Source organism: Mus pahari, chromosome 3, assembly GCF_900095145.1.
Source record: "Mus pahari chromosome 3, PAHARI_EIJ_v1.1, whole genome shotgun sequence".
NCBI lineage: Eukaryota > Metazoa > Chordata > Mammalia > Rodentia > Muridae > Mus > Mus pahari.
This window is the reverse complement of record NC_034592.1, coordinates 49,141,718-49,162,031: the sequence shown is the minus strand read 5'-3', so window position 1 is coordinate 49,162,031 and position 20,314 is coordinate 49,141,718. Positions and strand designations below refer to the sequence as shown.

General features: G+C 37.3%; 1 protein-coding gene across 6 annotated transcripts in view; it reads left to right on the top strand.

Moving 5' to 3' along the window:
• The window catches only part of Kcnh7 (potassium voltage-gated channel subfamily H member 7), a 452,259-nt gene that overhangs the window by 412,855 nt on the left and 19,090 nt on the right, over positions 1-20,314 (top strand). For 5 of the 6 annotated variants that reach the window (XM_021193570.2, XM_029536503.1, XM_021193568.2 and 2 more), the window contains 3 exons: positions 1,092-1,297; positions 2,985-3,066; positions 17,545-17,808. In XM_021193570.2, the coding sequence (XP_021049229.2) occupies positions 1,092-1,297; positions 2,985-3,066; positions 17,545-17,808 (552 nt within the window). The remainder of the gene's footprint in view (positions 1-1,091; positions 1,298-2,984; positions 3,067-17,544; positions 17,809-20,314) is intronic. The other variant, XM_029536504.1, reaches the window with a different exon arrangement.

The following is a 20,314-nucleotide window of genomic DNA, read 5'->3' as shown; positions in this document are numbered from 1 at the left end:
TTGATATATAGGCAAGTAAGGATATTAATTCTAATATCAAACAGAATGGGTTTTAATCCTGCCTACTTTCCTTTCTTCCACTTCTCCCAACCAAGAAGTGATAGTGTGATAATCAGTTTACCTCTTTAAACTTGTTTCAATACTTATAAATTTTGGATAACAATCACATCTTTGCAAAATTATTTTAGCAGTAGCATGATAATCTATATAAACATTTGACACAGTGCCTGTCCTCTACATAGTCCTTGGAAAATACAGGTTATTCTTATTCTTATTGAAAAAAGTTGAATATCAGACAGCACAAGGTTAGTCAGAGGTGATGGAGAGCTGATGGAGGGGACCACCAGTACTTATAGAAGGGCAAGGGCACAAAGATTCACAGCAAAGAGCATGTGACCAAAACCATGATTATATATGTGGAGGACAAAGAAATGAATAATTTAAATTAATTGATATACTCATTAAAGACAAATCCAAAACTGGTAACTTGAAGAAACAAGGTACATTGATGTCACTTGTCAGTGACAGTGAGAGCTGAGGAATGGTGACACTGTTACTTGGCAAGAGTTCCAGACACAATCCTGCTCAATAGAAAGATCATCAATCAAACTCATTTTAGCCTCTCCAATTCCTGGATTGACAGCCTCAGAACACTTCTATCTGGAAGTAGATTTAGAAAACCATAGAGCAAGATCCATGGTTAGCACACAGGGATGTAGTGAAATGATGATGCTTAGCAACATAAAGAAATGAAAGAGATTATAACAGATTCAGAGACTTATAACAGCAAAGTTACAGTCAACAAACACAGTACAGTAAGTCCAGACATGGAATTTTGCTGTCCATGTACCTGTTTGTATAGGATCTTACATTGGAGATCTTTGGTCCAATGATTTGTCAGTTGGTCACTGTCCCTTTCTACTTTTATATGGAAGACATTTAATTAATCCCCTTTCTCTTCTTCCTTTTCTTTCTTTTGTTCTTTCCTCCCCCTGCCCCATGCCCTCCTGCTCTTCCCCCTCCTCCTACTTCTCCCCCCTTCTTCTCCTCCTCCTCCTCTTCCTCATTTTCCTCTTTTGATTTATTTTTAGGAAAAAATGATATCTTTGGGGAAATGGTTCATCTTTATGCCAAACCTGGCAAGTCTAATGCAGATGTGAGAGCACTTACATACTGCGACCTGCATAAGATTCAGCGAGAAGACTTATTAGAGGTCTTGGATATGTATCCAGAGTTTTCTGATCACTTTCTGACGAATCTAGAACTGACTTTCAATCTGAGACATGAAAGTGCCAAGGTAGAGGTCCAATGTTAATCTGTGCATCCCTGAAATGTCATTCTTAAATTTCCTAAATGTTTCTGAAAATGTCAAGCAAATTACTATAGCAAAAGTTTATCAATATTAACTACTTAGAGAAAAGGCAAGCTGAATATTAGAATTAGTAAATTATAGGGCAGGAATTCAGTATTAATAGATGCTGAATAATTGTAAAGTGTCAATTAAACTTGATCTTTGAGAAATTCTTACTCTTGGTTTGTATATACTGATTATTTGAAGGAAAATGAGTGATTTTATGGAATTTTTAACATAGCCTAAAAGAGTTTGTCTTACATAGAAGGTAAAATATTCTCTCATCTATTATTTTTTTATTATATCAGTTGCTATTGATTTCTCTGTATTACTTTAAAGATTAGACTTATTCAAGTTTAAATTTATCCTAATCTCAATTTTCAAACTCAAGAAGTATAAATCAATTGTCTTATGATAAAGTAAAAATCTAGGCTATGGAATGAATAAAATATGGCCTAAATGAAATAATATTTTATTTTTAATAATACACATTACTTAACATAAAATAATTTTCAGAGTGTGGCTCTTACTGTGCTCCACTATGAACTATGGTTCCTGAATTAGTCCTATTCTGTGGCGAGAGAACTTGCATGTAGCTCACAGTTATTACTAAGTTAGTCCCCCAAATTTCAGAAACTCCATTCCCATTCTAAATGCCTATTTCACACACATCAAACATTGAGCACTTGGTTTTGGTCAATGTATTTACATATGATCTAGTATATACTGTGTAGAAAAAAAATCCCTAAATCAGTATTTAGTTTAAACGGTGTTAAATTTAAGTCTCCATACAGTTGTAGTCATTTTTAGGCACTGGGAGGGACTTAAGAATCAGCAGTTGCCAGGGCCACAAGGTTAGCATTCAGTGTTGTAATGCAATGACTGAGTTAATGCCTTCTTTTCAAACCACTGAAATATTAAAATGTACACTGTGAAGTCTCCAGTTCTTAAGAATATTTGCATGATAGTTTTAATTGAGCTTTACTATGAACTTGGTCACATGTCACCAATCTCATTCTCATTTTGTCTAAAAAGCAAATACAAACCTCAGACAACTCCTTTGTACTGATAATTCAGACAGTACACAAATGAATAGTTTGGGGCTTCTGTTTACAAGATTGATATTGTGATAGAGGAGGAGAAGGAGCTGAAACAGTCTAATAAAGGTCTGTTAATGTAACATCTATTGTCTTTAAATCATATACTTATTGTAAAATTTAATCTCATGTTCAGTATTTTATAATTCATACATCTTAGCTACTGTTAATTGATTCATACATTTTGTTGGCAATAACACAGGCTCTCCTATGATTTCTAAATTTTTAATTTTTTAAAGATTTTTCTCTACATGCCAATGCTGGATCCTAACATTCTTAACTCATGACTTCTACACATCATGGTTTCCCCAATAAAATTTTGAAAGAACTAGAAGCTATCAATCTGTTTTACAATTTAGAGACAAATTACAAGCAAAATATTGTAGCTATTTGCCAAAAATGTAATTCTTGAGATTTAAAGGGTTGGTGCCATATAACATAGTAAGGAGTTCACTGATAATACATCATCTTCAAGTTGAGTAACTCTCTATGTCTATCTTTGAGTTCCACTAACAATGGCTGATCTTTTGCTTCAGTCCCAATCTGTAAATGATTCTGAAGGGGACACCGGTAAACTTCGAAGAAGGAGATTGTCCTTTGAAAGTGAAGGCGAAAAAGGTAATTAATTTATTCTACTTGTAAAGTTTAATCTACAGCAGATGGTGACTAGCTCTTCCTGAGTAAATGTGTCTTCCTGAGTAAATAATAAGTTTAATTCATGCTTTGATAGGATAAGGAGAATCACTTTGCTTCCCAAACTAATAAGATGGTTTCTTGTTTGGGATTGATATCTTTAAATTGCATCATTCAACAAAGCCACTCCATAGCTTCAAGGACAACACTTGAGAGAACTAGGGTGTCCTGATTGTAAAATAAAGTCAACTTAATAATGTGCGATACCTAAGACTAACTGTTTGGAGTGGAGTGTTCTGGAGAGAGGATTTATCATTTCAGGTCAGTAGTTCAATCCCCTCACCAGCACCACGGGAGGATCTATTATATAGAAGAAGGCACAAGTAGAACTCATCTTCCCTAGGGAGTGAAGTGACTCCACCCTCAATCAGGAAATAGAAGCAAATACCCTCTAGTAAGATCCCAGATACAGACACACAAAAGTGTGCCTGGCAGCCAAGACAGATTTGATGAAAAAAAATTTGCACTTCAGGGCAGGCTTATCTTACTTAACCCCACAGCAGCATACTGTGAATAAATTCTTCCTGATGAATACTCTTTGCTTCATGTCTGTGGCTCACCATGAGTACACATGTGTGTAGAGGCAAAAAACAAAAACAAAAACCTACTGTAGGTGTCATCCTTAGGACTTTTTCTCTAGCCTGGTTTTCACCATTAACCTAGGCTGGCTAGTCAGTGAACTTATGAAATCCTCTGCCTTCTGTGAAATGTCTCAACATTTTTATCTGGGTTGTAGGGATTGAATTCATGTCTTCATTTTCATGAGACAAGAACTTTATAGACAGAGCTCTCTCCTCAGACTCCAGACTTTCTTAAGATAGCTCCTGCTTTCTTTATATATAATATATTTTTTTCTCTGATTAATATCATATATGTCTCATTACAGTCTGTCCTCATTTGGGAAGTACAGATATTTATATCTTAAACCAAAGACTGGATGAGCTTCAATATTGTGAATCCCACTTTTTATTAAACTATCTTCCTAAGCTCTCAAAGGCATCTCCTAATGCTTCTTTGAAATTCAGATTCTTCTCAATACCTATTGCTTTGCAAATGCTCACACCATTCAGATAAGTTCCACAGACATATGTAGGGCCTTGGCTTGTCAAACTACTCAGAACTTCTAGTGTTGCTAAGGCTTGTTACTGCTGTCTCTTAACATTTCTACTTTCAAAACTAGGTGTCCATTGCTTCATAAATCCCCATCTCTATAGCCATAATGCTGAGCCTAGATATCATCGTCTGCTCCCTTAGAATACTAAACTAGGTTTCAGCTCTCTCACCTTCCCAAGTAAACTTTACTCTATTTTTTTTTTTTTTTTGCATGTTGGGCCACTGATGAGACTTTTTTCTAAATCCAATTACATTTATGTCACCCACACATCTAAATTCCTCTAAGAACTTCACATTCTATATATACATTTGTAGTTGCTATTAAGTTAAATTTTTAGATTTTTTTGAGAGTTTTATAAATGGGTACATATTTGGAACATTTCCACTCCTTTTTTCTTCCCACTCCAACTCTTCCTATGCCCTTGTTCCTTCTCAAATTTATGACTTATTTATTATTATTACATATAGACATAAATAAGATATACATATAGGTAGAGATAAGGATGATAGATAGATAGATAGATAGATAGATAGATAGATAGATAGATAGATAGATAGATAGATAGATCAATGGATGATATAGCTATTGTTAGCCTGGAACCCCTGCTCATCTCTCAGCAGAAATCAGGAAACCCTGTCTGCCAACCCCGCCTACACAGAGAATCTCCACTCACCCACTTGGAGAAAACTCCAGGCTAACACATCATCACTCCACCTCTCCATTTCTGAGAACCCACTCAAGAGTGCCTATCCAGGGGCTCAATTTTTGTCCATGAATAGACACAATCCCAGCTCCTAGCTAGCACATCATCACTTCCCACCTAAACTCTATAAAATCACCTTGCTTTTGTCTGTATGTATGACTTCACTGACCTCTACCTGTGAAATCTGTGAACCCATCCAAGAGCTGCCTCCTAATAAACTTGCCTTTTTCCTACTTTTAGTCTGGTCTAATCTGGCCTATATCTGCATCACTGAAGGAGAGAAAAGGCCTATGGGGGGGGGGGCGCAATCTACAGAGTCCAGTTAGTGTGATGGTATGTATGTAAATGTGTTTAGGACTGAAATTTTTGAGCTGGAGAACCGAGGAAGGGCTCATTCCTGGAGAGATCAGATTCCCCTGTCTGTGTAATGTTCATAGATTTGGCTCCTACCTTCTTCTTTGAATCTTTTACTTCATATTACCATCCTCTTACTAGTCCCATGAGCTCTTCTGCGTTGCCACTCGCTATATAAATAAGCTTCAATTCAGAAGCTTTTATTTTAGTTGTAGTTATTCAAAACGCGACTTCTCGGTGCTGTCTACCTGTGGAATTATAAACTTCATAGAAATATGATAGACTGGTTCTCAGAAACTTGAGTACTCAGCATATGTGAGCATTAGCTATTGAAATTATGAATGAGCCAGGCAGGATGATACATGTCCATGACCCTAGTACTCAGGAGCTGAAGCAAGAGGATTGTAGTTTATAGACCAGATGAGGCCACTGGAAGAAGGAGGAGAAGCGCAAATTGAATACCTTGCATTACCGTCTTCTTCTGCCTTTTTTGTCTTTTTATTTCAAATTTTCTTCTTAGCTCTATTCACTTGGAATATTTTCCCTAGGGAATATCATCTACTAGATTGATATCCATTTTTTTAGTGAATTAAACTCCTATTTTTAAATTTTAATTATTTTATTTATCTACATTCCAGGCACTTCCTCCTCCCAGTCCCCCACCCACAGTTCCTGATCCCATTCCTCCTCCCTCTTGCTTCTAAGAGGGTGCTCCAAGCCCAGGCCTCCCTCTTCCCTGGGGCCTCAAGTCTCTAGAATATTAAGCACATCTTCTCCCATTGAGGCCAGACCAGACAGACATCTGCTATATATGTGCTAGCCTTTGACTGGTCCATGTATGTTCCTAGTTGATGGTTCAGTCTCTAGGAGCTCCCTAAGATCTGGGTTAGTTGAAACTGCTGGCCTTCCTATGAGATCACTCTCCCCTTCAGTTTCTTCAATCCTTCCCCTAATTCTACCATAAAGGTCCCCAACTTCACTTCACTACAATGCTGGGGTCTTAAGTATCTGTTTCTATGTCAGTCAGCTGCTGGTAGAGCCTCTCAGAGGACAGCCATGCTAGGCTCCTGTTTGCAAGCATGTCACAGCATCAGTAACATTGTCAGGCTTTGGTGCCCCCACTGCATGAGATGGATCCCAAGTTGGGCCGCTCATTGGACCACCTTTCCTTCAATCTCTTCTCTATTTTTTTGTCCCTGCAATTCTTTTAGATAGGGACAATTCTGGGTCAGAAATTTTGACTGTGGGTTAGTAAAGCTGTCTCTACACTTGAGTCCCTGTCTATCTACTTGAGCTGGACTCTTCAAGTTCACTTTCCCCAGTGTTGGACATTTTGGCTAAGGTCACTCCCATTGAATTCTGAGAGTCTCTCACCTCCCTGGTCTCTGGTACTTTCTAGAAGGTCCCCCCATCTCTCACACCACCACCCTCCCCCTCCCCACCCAAGGCTGCTTATCTCCCTTCATTCTCTTGGCACTCTGGGCTTCTCTCCTGTTCTCCCCCCTTACCTGACACCCCCCCTCTGATTTTCCCCTCCCCCTGCCCTCTTCCACCAATGTCCCTCCCTCCCTCTGCCTCCTGTGATTGTTTTCTTCTCCCTTCTAAGAGGGATTAAAGCATCCTCACTTGGGCTCTTCTGCTTGTTACATCTCTTACTGTCTGTGGGTTGTATCCTAGGTATTGGGTGCTTTTTGGCTATATCCACTTATCAGTGAGGACATACCATGTATGTCCTTTTGGGTCTGAGTTACTTAACTCAGGATATTTTCTAGTTCCATTCATTTGCCTGCAAAATTCATGATGCTGTCATTTTTTAAATAGTTGAATAGTAAGTTTGCCATTGTGTAAATTAACCACATTTTCTGTATCCATTCTTCAGTTTAGAGACATCTGAGTTGTTTGCAATTTTTGTCCATTACAAATAAGGCTGCTTTGAATGTGGTGGAGCATGTGTCCTTGTGGTATGGAGCGACGTTTTGGGGGGTATATGCCCCAGAGTGGTATAGTTGGATCTTCAGTTAGAACTATTTCCAAATTTCTGAGGAACTGCCAGATTGATTTCCAGAGTGGTTGTACCATTTTACAATCCCACCAGCAATGGAGGAGTGTTCTCTTTCTCCACATCCTTGCCAGCATGTGCTATCACTTGAGTTTTTGATCTTAGCCATTCTGATTGGTGTGATGTGGAATCTCAGAGTAATTTTGATTTGCATTTCCCTGATGATTAAGGACTTTGATCATTTCTTTCAGTGTTTCTCAGCTGTTTGAGATTCTTCTGCTGTGAATTCTCTGTATAGCTCTGTATCCTATTTTTTAACTGGGTTATTTGTTTTTTTTTGTTTGTTTGTTTGTTTGGTTTTTTTTGGAGATTAACTTCTTGAGTTCCTTATATAATTTGAATATTAGCCCTCTATCTGGTGTAGTGTTAGAAGATGGAAAAATCTCTAATGCTCATGGATAGGAAGGATTAATATAGTGAAAATAGCCACCTTACCAAAACCAATCTACAGATTCAATGCAATCCCCATCAGAATTTCAGCACAATTCTTCACAAACATGGAAAGAGCAATTCTCAACTTCATATGGAAAAAAAAAACAAAAACAAAAACAAAAAAAAAAAAACCAAAAAAAACAGGATAGCCAAAACAATTTTCAGCAATAAAAAGAACTTCTGGGGGAATCATCATTCCTGACCTCAGGCTGTAATACAAAGAAATAGTGATAAAAACCACATAGTATTGGTGCAGAGACAGACAGGTTGATCAATGTAATAGAACTGATAACCAAGAAGTAAGCCCACATAGCTATAGTCACTTGATATTTGACAAAGAAACCAAAAACATACAGTGAAAAAAAGAAAACATCTTCAATAAATGGTGGTGGTCTAACTGGTATTCTGTATATAGAAGAATGAAAATGAATCCATATTTATCATCTTGCACAAAGCTCAAGTCCAAGTGGATCAAGAACTTCAATGTAAAACCAGATACACTGAATCTAATAGAAGAGAAAGTGGGAAAGAGCCTCAAAATCATTGGCACGGGGGAAATTTCCTGAACAGAACACCAATGGCTTAGGCTCTAAAATCAATAGTTGATAAGTGGGATCTCATAAAACTTAAACGCTTCTGTAAGGCAAAAGACACCATCAATAGGACAAATTGGCAACCCACAAATTGGGAAAAAAAAATCTTCACTAACTCTACTCTCTTTTATGTACATTGTTCCTGTGATCTCCCACATGTCATTCATTGAAAGAGAATTTTCATCCTTCTTCTACCTCACTCAAAATCTCACAAACACAAGTAAATATTCACAACTCACAGTCAGAGCAGACTATTTTTCACTTTCTGAAATTATGGCTTGTGATAGATTTAACATGAGCATCTCTTAATCACTTTAAGTGCAAAATGATTTTATTATGAATTTCCAAGGTACATTGCTCTTATAAAATTGTCAAAGCCTGTCTTCTGCTTGTATTATTGGCATAATTGTCTCTTTTTTCTCTACCAAACTCTAGATGCCTTCAGCAAAAACAAAATCAAAAAATTGTCTGATGAGTATCGTTTGTCTTGGATCAATAGTTGAATCATTTAGCCAACTGCATAAAGTATTCATAATAAGCAAATTATTTTCTGCAGTGATCTTCTTGATTCCATTAGTGACTATTTTCTAAAACAGCACCACTGATGTCAGGCTGTTTTTCCATAGACTTAATCTAAATCCCCCATCCTGGTGTTAATCTCTTGGTTTTATCTCAGTGGAAATGAGGAACAGCCTGGTGATGTAGTATTGTTTCCAATGGGGTTGAAGATTTATTAAATCCACTTTCAATCTTGTTCACTTTCCCCATTCTCAGAACAAATAATCTCACCTTTTTATCTGCTGATAAGGCCCTGAAATCATGTCCCAATTCACACAGTGTTCATGCACCCAGACATTTCTATTGACATTTAAAACATCACAGCCTTAGTCTTTGAGATCTATTTTATAGAAAGTGTAGATGGCAAGAGATTTGCCCTCCTGTGTCATTCTGAAGTTTCCTGCAAGCCAATGTGTGAGTGTGAGTTGGACAATGAGAAACCCTTTTTAAGTCTTCGGGATGCTAGGCTGGGGCTGGAAAGTGTAAATTTGGCTGAAAGCAATTTAGTCCCTGTCACCCTAAGCTAATGCTCTTTAGGTGATCTTTCATGCCACGGTTTGTGAAATAAAATTATCTTGTAGCAAACACACATGTACACACACACACACACACACACACACACACACACACACACACACACATGTGGGGGGGGGATGGAGAATTTCCAAAGAATTCCCTAAAACTAAAGGACCTTGAGCTATATAAAGTAAAAGCCTCCCAGGGAATGTACCAATGAGTTTAGTGTTAGCATACTGACAAATCCTTGAAGGCAGAATTCCAAGAGCATTGATGGTCTCATGAAATTGACTGGCCGAAACACCACGGACAAGAGCCTGAAGTCAGGAAACAGAAAGACAAGAGAAAAGTCCTGCATAGATTCCCCACTGCCTACTCAACAAGACCCTGGAAGTTCTTGGGATTTGGCCCTTAGCATGTCCACCTTGAAATGCAAATAGAACATATTTAAAGAAATGGTCAAACATCTGCCAAGTTCATTTAAGCATAATGAATTTGTTGATGTAGGTGGTTTGTCTCTATGAGCTTCAGATTTCTTCTAAGGAGATGAAACCACTTTCCAACAGGAAACAGTTGTCTCAGAATATTTGAAACGTGGTGGGGAGTAATTCCTTTTTTAACTTCTGGTGTACAAGTATCTGGGATCTCTTATGTGACTAGGGTCAGCAAAGGTAGAGACGCTAGAGTTCCCAAGGTGAAAGTAGAGTCTTCTTACTACATAAAGCAAAGAAGAAGTGATGGCTCAGCAATGTATTCTGTCGCTGTCTTAGTCAGGGTTTCTATTCCTGCACAAACATCATGACCAAGAAGCAAGTTGGGGAGGAAAGGGTTTATTCAGCTTACATTTCCATACTGCTGTTGATCACCAAAGGATGCAGGACTGGAACTCAAGCAGGTCAGAAAGCAGGAGCTGATGCAGAGGCCATGGAGGGATGTTTTTTACTGGCTTGCTTCCCCTGGCTTGCTTAGCCTGCTCTCTTATAGAACCCAAGATTACCAGCCCAGAGATGGTCCCACCCACAAGGGGACTCTCCCCCTTGATCACTAATTGAGGAAATGCCCCACAGCTGGATCTCATGGGGGCATTTCCCCAACTAAAGCTCCTTTCTCTGTGATAATTCCAGCTGTGTCAAGTTGCCATTGTAACTGAAATGGCTGGGCAAAGTAAACTAATGACAGAAACAATGAAAAAGATCACTTCTACTTAAGCGGTCTACAAAGATAGACTAAGCTTACAGAGTGTGCTAAAGTGATGAATTGTGTCTTAGAAATACTCTTAAAATGTTATGATGGTATCTACAATTTTGAATAAAACACACTCAAGATTAGCAGGGTGGAATGTAGATTAACACAGAAAAGGTATTATGGATAGGATATTATAAAACATGTTGTTGTGTTCACACAAACACATATGTTCATATACACCAGTAAGACATACACGATCAAATACTTGGAATGTGCTGTTCCACTCCTTCCATAGACAGAATGTACAAAAGTAGTCACTAACAAATGATTGCAGTACCAATGACCATTAATAACCAGTAATGGCAGCAGTGTTGCGGATATAAGTCAATCATCACTTACACAGCAGTCAGTGAGCAACTGATGTATACTAAATGCTCTTAGTTATTTTACCTGAATCAATTTTTTTAGTTTTAAAACATTTGTCTCCACTTTGAACATTTTTCACTAAGTAACAAAGAGACAAATAAAACATTATAAATTACAGCCACTGTTAATTCAGCTATGCCTTTTGATTTTTAATACATCCTTTTTATAGAATAGTAGCAAAAAAAAAAAAAGAGAGAGAGATAGAGATTTCTACTGAATTCTGCAGAACTTAGGTTAGTTTTCCATTTTTGTAGCAAATTGTGAGCAGGAAAAAATGATAATTTAGAAAGGGGAACTGTTTAATTGGTTTTACTACTTAGAAACTGCTGATGTAAAACCAAACAACCACCATGACGTACTGTACCTGCTGAGACTGTGAATTTCTAAGAAAATGAACCGCAGGGGCATTTTTCACCTAAAGCCTGTGTTCCCTTGAGTCATTATCAAAGGAGGAAGAAACAAAAAGTGTGAGCCAGCCAAAGCCAGATCTAGTTTGGCTGTATCTGCTCTGGTTCCCCGTCAGAATCAGCAGAGGTACACCCACCTTGGCTTCCACGCATCCTTTCTGGACATCTTTTCCTACCTCCTTGCCCGAGACTGTAAGACAAGCAACACAGCCAATAACTAGCCTCAGTCAAGATCCATCTGAAAGGAGCAGAAAGACAATCAGCACTCCTAGCCAAAAGGATGTTCTCCCGGAATCCCAAACTTGGTGTTTCTAGAAGAGAACTATGTGTACTGCCTCGATCATATCCACATAATCAGCTCCCTAAGACGCAGGACTCCAGTGCTGCTGCAGTCACAGCAAAGCTGATTATCAATAACACACTGCCAAAAACGAAATCTGGAAAACAGTAAATAAATACGGGAACAGTACACGAGAAAAGTAAACTGTTAAAAGATGTGCCTATGACAGCCAGCGTGTAGAAATCATTGAAAGTAGGCTTATCCTTCCCATCCCATGGCACACTTGGTCCTATATATTGTAATCCTCAGAGTAGGAAACAGAAACTGGCATTTTAAATTAAAAACTTAGTGTTCCAGGAAACACTAAGTACCTTAAAATCATTGCAACTCTTATTCTTACTGGTAACTATAGGTAGTTTCATTTTATATGTTTAATAATTCCATATTATAAGCTATAATCCACTAAATTTTAAAAGTATTTCTCCAAAATAATGTAGCATAAATGAAAGCAGCTTAAGGAGTTAATGCAAACATGATTAAACTTATTTTTTGAGCAAGACAAGGCATACATCTAAAATTAAAAGAATCAACCATTTGAAAAAATAGACTAAGTAATTTGATGTCTGGGTTCTGAATTATCTTTCTCAAAAATAAATGACTTTCAGTCATGGTAATATATGCATATAAGCCCAAAATTGGGAAGGAAAAGTAGTGAAAGAGAAGTAGAGTGTTTTATTCAAGATACTCTTTGACTAACTAATGAGTTTGAGGCCAAACATATATATGCATATATGTATATATGCAAACCTCTTCAATTTTTCTGCTGACCTGTGCAAATCTTGTCTGCTGGGACTAGGATCTGGGGATCTGAAAGGATGCTCAGAACACAGTCTAGATCTATAGACAATCTTACTGCAGTTTAGATAGTAGACTTTTTTTTTATAGGAATGTAACAAAGAAAGCAATGATCGAAGTAAGGTTGTTTGAGATCAGGAAAATCTGTACATGAATGTCAGTAAGTGCATACTAACTATTAACAGAAATTTCTCAGGACAGACCAACTTCAACACTCTACTGGGACATATACTATAGATTATATCTGGGAACGCACGCAAAAAGACAGAAAGCCAGATCCAGATTCAGGGTGCATTTAGGACAGCAATCGTTATATCCTTTCACCAGAATAGTTTCTAAATTAACTTCTGACATCCAACAAGAATCACTATGTATTATAAATTGAATGTAAGTGTTTGTCACAGGAGGCGTGAAATCATGTCTAAGAACAATCTAGAGAACAAAAACACACTTGAGGTAAAAAGCCATTTGCTTTTTTCCTGGGGCCTCTTTCCCAGTTCCCCCAAGGCATTATTCCCCATGAATCATTCTTTCGACCATGTTCCAACATTCCCCACATTAACAAATAATTACCTAATTTTTATTACCCATTATGCTCATGAAAACCATGGTTGAAAAGCAAAAGCTACATACAACTGTAATATAGAATGAGACATTTGAATATTCATGCATACACATGGGAACATGTGCACGCACACACACACAAGCACATACACACATACCATACACACACACACACACACACANAGAGAGAGAGAGAGAGAGAGAGAGAGAGAGAGAGAGAGAGAGAGAGAGAGAGAAGTGATTTCCACAATCAATTTTTTTTAGTATAACTTCTTCCCTCCATGTGGAAAGAACATTTATGATCTTCTCCCAGCAAGTGTTAAGCACCTACACATCAAGCATCCCTATCTTGCTTTACTACAGGACTATAGAACTTATTTGTCCTAAAAAAAAAAAAAAAAAAAAAGAACTAGCCGGAAAGTGGTGGCACACGTCTTTAATCCCAGCACTTGGGAGGCAGAGGCAGGCGGATTTCTGAGTTCGAGGCCAGCCTGGTCTACAAAGTGAGTTCCAGGACAGCTAGGACTACACAGAGAAACCTTGTCTCGAAAAAACAAACAAACAAAAACCCTGTGAATCCTTAGACAACTCCCCAAATGCTTGACTTTGACCTTTTTCTTTTACCGATTAAGAGTGTTTAATCTTGTGTTTGTGTGGAAACCTACATTAGGGTCCCCTTCAAAGCTGCTGAAGCTACAGAGGACCTAAGGTGCCTGAAGACAAGGAATTTATTCCTGCCTCTAACTTCCTAATGAAATGTTTTCTAAAGTAACAAGCTGAAGAATACTCGGATTACCTCCAAATTGTCACCAGTGGGAACCATAAAACCCAAAGGCCTAGAGAGCCCATTAAATGTCTCTCTTTGGCCAAGGGTTATGCCTCCCCATTGGGTCTAACTCACACAAGTTGGGATTAATCTGAAAGGAAGAACTTGTAAAAATGACAGAGGGAATTTTAGTATTTATTCCAAGACTTTTTGAAATTTAGGCTATTTCTATTACCATTTGTAAAACAGCTGTTCTATCAACTAGTTTAATTGTATGTACTTTAATTCATTCTGAAACTACGGAGACACCTATGAGGAAAGTCATGTATGGCATAGGATTATGCCCTGTGGTATAAGAAAGAAGTAAAAAGTCTTGTCAGCTCATAGATATGGGAGAAATAAACAACAAAGATTTATAGTCGTCTGATTCAGAAAGCAAGTTTGAAACTTAAACAAGCAGAAAATAAAATTTCTTCTTTTTAAATAATGGTAACAGGTGATTATGTTATCTCATATCTAGAGAAGGGAAAACATAAAATTTCCTCAGATCTGTTTTGGAATATAATCTCTATATCTACAATATTTGCCTGGCAGGCCTACACAGAATATGAGGAAAGTGAAGAAAAGCTTTGCATTATACTGTTTAATGACTATCAAATAGTTCAGTTTCTCTACAAAAAGACAGAAATGGGACAGACCATCAAAATCTAGTACTAGACGGCTAAGAACAGTGGATTTCAACAGCTCAAAAGCATAAAATACACCTGCCAGAATCCAGACTAAACATGACAGTTTCTATTTTCAGCCTACAAGTAGATTGTCATTTCCATTTCTATATTGTATCGTAGAAAATGAACTTTTAATTTAGCTGGCATTAAACAGAAATGCTTGTTTTGGGGTAGGCTTTACCAATGCAGCTGTTCACACAGACAGCCGTAATCTAGTGAAATAAAGAAATATTCAAGAACGTCAACCTTTTTCTATTTATTTCATTATTCACTTACCTGCACTTCTTGCTAAGAATATTTCTGTGGTAAAATACTGAGCCAATTTGAAGAGGGAGAAGTTTAATTGTCTTAAATTTAGAGTCCATCACTGAGGTATGGAGATGCAGAAAGACAAGACAATAAGGCAAGAATTCAGAGCAGGCACCTGAAGCAGAGACTATGGAAAAACACTGCGTATTGGCTTGCTCAGCCTGCTTTCTTATACAACCCAGAACTGCCTGCTCACGAGCAGAACCACTCACTCACAGTGGACAGGCTCCTCCTGCATCAATCACTAAGACAGAAAATAAATTCCTCACAGGCCATTCTGAGGAAGGCAGTTCCTTAGAAGACTCTAGTTTTTGAAAAGCTGACAGGAAAAAAAAAAAACTAATCAGTGCAAGTATATAAGAAATAACTCTCTGTACATGAGAAATAACTGGCATTTTTAGACAGTTGAACTAAATATTAGTAATTCTTCACTCACCCAGCCTCTGTACCTCTCCTAAGTGGAAACCAGACTGTTTTCATTTATTCATGTTAACTATTATGTCTTGAGTCTAAGCAACTGATATCAAACCATGAGTTAGTAAGTTAAAGTTGGGCCTTTATAGAAGGTGAGATAGAACATGCCCATGTGTAGCCAGTATGTACTTATACTGGGTGTGTGTGTTGCACCCACACGGGTCAGAAGAAGATGTGAGACCTCTAGAGTTTTAGATGGTTTTGAGACACCATGTGAATGCTTGGAACCAAACCTGGGTCCTCTCAAACATTGACAAATACTCATTAACTGTTGATAATTCTCCCCAACCTCCATGTGTAGAGATTTAAAAATTAACAGAGAACTACAAACCAAAATGTGACCAATAGATTAGCGTTCTGTGGTACATACCATCCAGTTACTCGCACTTGGATGTATGAGGCATATGATTGGATGGGTAGTTTAATTGAAATTGGGTTCCTCTTAGGGAAAACTCCATATTATAGTGACAAAGAGTGTCAATATCAGGAAGATGGGAAGCTAATATTCATATAAATCCCACTCTGCTCTGACTATCAAATGCAAAAAGGTTTGGGTGGGAGCTGGAAGCCCATGCTGTGAAAATTTAGAACCGTAAAAAACGTGGAAAAACTAAGCTTTTATTCTCTTCTCAAACTTTCTAAAATAAATTTGGTGGCTGGTGTTTTTTGAATGATAGACTCAAGAAGGGGAGAATGAATATTGATGGCAGGTTTTTGTTGTTGTTCTTGTTGTTTTTATAGTTTTGGTTTTGGTTTTTCAGAAGGCTCTGCAAGAGACAAGACAAAGAAAATAGAGAGGAAGGCAGAAAGGTTGAGTTCTCTAGAATGTAGGGAGAGTTGTGCCAGTGACGCTGGAGACAAGGACATTTGTGTGTACCGATCTGAATTTTCACAATTAGATTGATGATTGAGTAGGAATGTGTAGATCCCAGAATACTAATCATTGTTATAGGGTCTACAGGGCCCAGAACACTGACAGAATTGCTGAACAAGTGTGGTACACAGAGAAAATACATTAGGTCTTTTGCATTTGCTAGACTTCAACTAATTGATAATATACTCCTTTCAAATGAAGCTTATTTTTACCTTGAGCTGATTTTTGGCATTTAATATGCTTAAATTATAAGTTTTTTTTTTCTTTTCCTTTTTTTTTTTAAAGGAAAAAACATCTTTGTGTCACTTCATTGCCATATGGGAATTTTGAAAAGCAGTTGGAAGTTTCTCTGGAGTGGCCTTAAGTCTGTTCATTTGGCCTTCTATAAATAACGAAATGAGCACATCCAGGCACAGAGTAGATGGGGACACTGTTTAAAAATTTTCTCTAGAAAATGATATACCTCTTGGAGTTCTGTTGGTTGGTTATTAGCAGGAACCAGATGGAGAATTACACTCTCTCCCCAGGACGCTAATAGAAACAAGTTCTGAGATTTGTTTCTGAGTTTTTCTGGCTGAAATATGTTCTAACACAACCTTCAGGGCTGGAATTATCTTGACATGTCTCTATGAAGCAGTCACTATGCATCAGTGACCTTGATGTAATTAGGTAAAACCCTACCTCAATTACTGAATTTAAGCTTTATGTACTTTGCAGTGTGCTACACAACCAAACTCCCTGGAATGTCAAGGCCATTTCCTGAGCTAAGGTTGAAAATCAGCCTGCCAGACTTTTCTGAAGTGGCTTCCAGATTTGACCTTTACAATGCGTGAAGGATTGTCACAGATGATAGGGCATAAAGGTTAAAAAAAATAACAAGCTGTACAGTGGTGATATTTTAGAATTAGGACGCATCCTCCCTTGTCTCTTCATTTTCCTCAAGAGATAATAAGCCTGATTCTAAGACTAAAAATTATAATTTATAGCTTTGTATCAATTCTCTACTACATAAACTCATTCTTGCTTGTCTTCTTTAAAATTTGAAATCAGTTGTTTATTTCATGAAGATAATCAAATAACTCTAGAAGTCTCTACATAACTACATGTTTCCACAGGTAAAAGGTAGATTACTCATAGCCTTCTAGTAGAGTGTGCGCACAGTCCCGCGTTTGGCTTTTTACTATGAAAATAACCTTTCTTTGATAGATTTTAGCAAAGAAAACAGTGCAAATGACCCTGACGATTCTATAGATACAATAAGACGTTACCAGAGTTCCAAGAAGCACTTCGAAGAGAGGAAAAGCAGATCATCATCGTTCATCTCCTCCATTGATGACGAGCAAAAGCCACTCTTCTTGGGAACAGTGGATTCTACTCCGAGAATGGTGAAAGCCACCAGACTCCATGGTGAAGAAACAATGCCACACTCAGGAAGAATTCACACAGAAAAAAGGAGTCACTCCTGCAGAGGTACAGTGAACTGCACAAGCCCGGGTTCTTCTAACCCTTTCTTTTCTTTCATGAAATGTTTTAAAAATCTGGTCTAATGTGTTTGCACAATTTTACAACATTGTTCCCAAAAAATTTTAGTTTAGATTTTTATTTGTTTTGCTTATTTTTGTTTGTTTGTTTGGTTGGTTGGTTGCTTGCTTGCTTGGTTTTTGTTGTTGTTTTGTTTAGTTTGTTTTTGTTTATTTTTTGCTTTTTGTTGTTGGTTTTTTGCTTTGTTTTTGTTTTTGTTTGGTTTTGGGTTTGGGGTTTTGAGTTTTGGGTTTTTTTGGTTTTGGTGGTGGTGGTTTTTTGTGACCAACCAGACTTTTTATAAGACTAAGCACAACACTGAGCATCTTATTGAACCCATTTGGTTACAGGAAGAGAGGATCAGAGGCTATTTGCTAATACTTAGCAAGTCATGTGTATTCGTTGATTGGTTTAGTTTTGGTTTTTCAAGACAGGGTTTCTCTGTGTAGCCCTGACTGTCCTAGAACTCACTTTGTACATCAGGCTGGCCTCAAACTCCTGAAGATCTGTTTGCCTCTACCTCCTGAGTGCTGGGATTAAAAAAGTTTGTGGGCCACCACCACCCTGGCAAAAAGTAAGATTTGCGTATACACTTCTGCACCAATTTCTTAACTTCAGCCAAATAACATTATAATTTAAAAGGTCCATCCAATTAAAACATGATGTAAATCAAATAGAATTGCATTTTACTGTGAATTACAAGGGAGAAGAATATCTTGAAATAAAATATAGTCTTGCAAACATTCTTTTTTTCACGTCTCTTATGAAAAGAATAGCCAAATGTACAAGATTTGTTGTAGAAAATACACAAAAGTTGAGCGATATGCTTGACATTTCAGAATTTATGTAAAAGAGAGAAAGCAAGAACACTTTAAAATGCTACCTGGAAGAACAATCAGTGAAAATTAAGGGGGCATCACACAGGGCTGGAGAGATGGTATAGTGTTTAACAGTATTTGCTGCTCTTGCAGGGGAGCCGGACTTGGTTCCTAGCTTCTGTATCCATCTGGGGTTACACAAATGGATGTAATCTACTTTCAGGAATCCAATGTCCTCTTCTTGCTCCTATATGCACATGATACACAGACAGACCAACGCCAGACACACACACACACACACACACACACACACACACACACATATATATATATATATATATATATATATATATATATATATATATATATATATCTTTAGCCAGGCAGTGGCATTGCATGCCTTTAATCCTAGCACTTGGGAGTCAGAGGCAGGTGGATTTCTGAGTTTGAGGCCAGCCTGGTCTACAGAGTGAGTTCCAGGACAGCCAGGGCTATATAGAGAAACTCTGTCTTGAAAAACACCAAAAAATTATTGATAGATAGATAGATAGATAGATAGATAGATAGATAGATAGATAGATCTTTAAAGACTGTCACAAAAGAGTGTAACAAAAATGAAAACCAGGATGTTTCACTTGGAGGATAGAAAAGTATACCACTGAGAAGGTAACTACTATTTAGCACCATCATTTTACAGGAATATCCAACAATGAGTTGTTGTTGAGTACAAGATGGTTAGGTCCCCAGAGTTCCTTGCCCTATCATGTCACATCAGCCTGTCATGACTTCACATGGCAATAAGCTAAGAATATATGCAAATGTCCTCTAGACAACCTAAAATCTTGATGAAGTGCATCGAAATAGTACCTCATTTATCACAGTGGAAGAATAGAAGATTAGATGTGATTATCAAATATCCATTTTAGTTATTTATGAAAATGGATTCTGGGTAGTAGTAAAAATAGAAACAGGTTGTATCCTGGATGTCAAAGTTCTGAAGAACTGACTGAACAATATCTACTATGTGCAAAATAATTTGAGGATGATTTTTTAAAACCATGTTTTCTTCTTAAATATTAGGTTTTCAAGTGACAAGTCATTAAAGATATTTTTGAGATTTTGACTTTATAATGATTCTCCCTGACAGTGAATTCAAATGCCCTTCATTTTATAATCTCACTTCTTCCAACTTTTAATTAACTCTTCTCTATGCCCAACCAATTATATTTTCAAATGATTTTAGCATCTCCAAAATATCCATGTTTTCAAAAATGTATAAAGTAATCCACATTCAAGTCATGAATAATTATCTTGATAATGCAGAGCTAAATATGCATGTCTATTGACAAAGGAAATTGATGACATAAAGCCCCCATCAAAATGACATTTAACATAACTAATCATCATAATTAACCAATGAAGAATTTAAAAACATGGTTCATGCAAAGACCATTCCCCAGTAAGAGTTAAAGTGTAGTACTATATAATAGTAATGAACTTCAATATGTAAGAACAGTTCTAGATATAGACATAGCTACTGCAGTTTGAACTACAGGACTCTAACAGTTTATTAGTTCATTAGGCAATCTCACTCCCTTGTCTTCTGGTACTTGTCATCCCAAAGAAGGACTTATTTA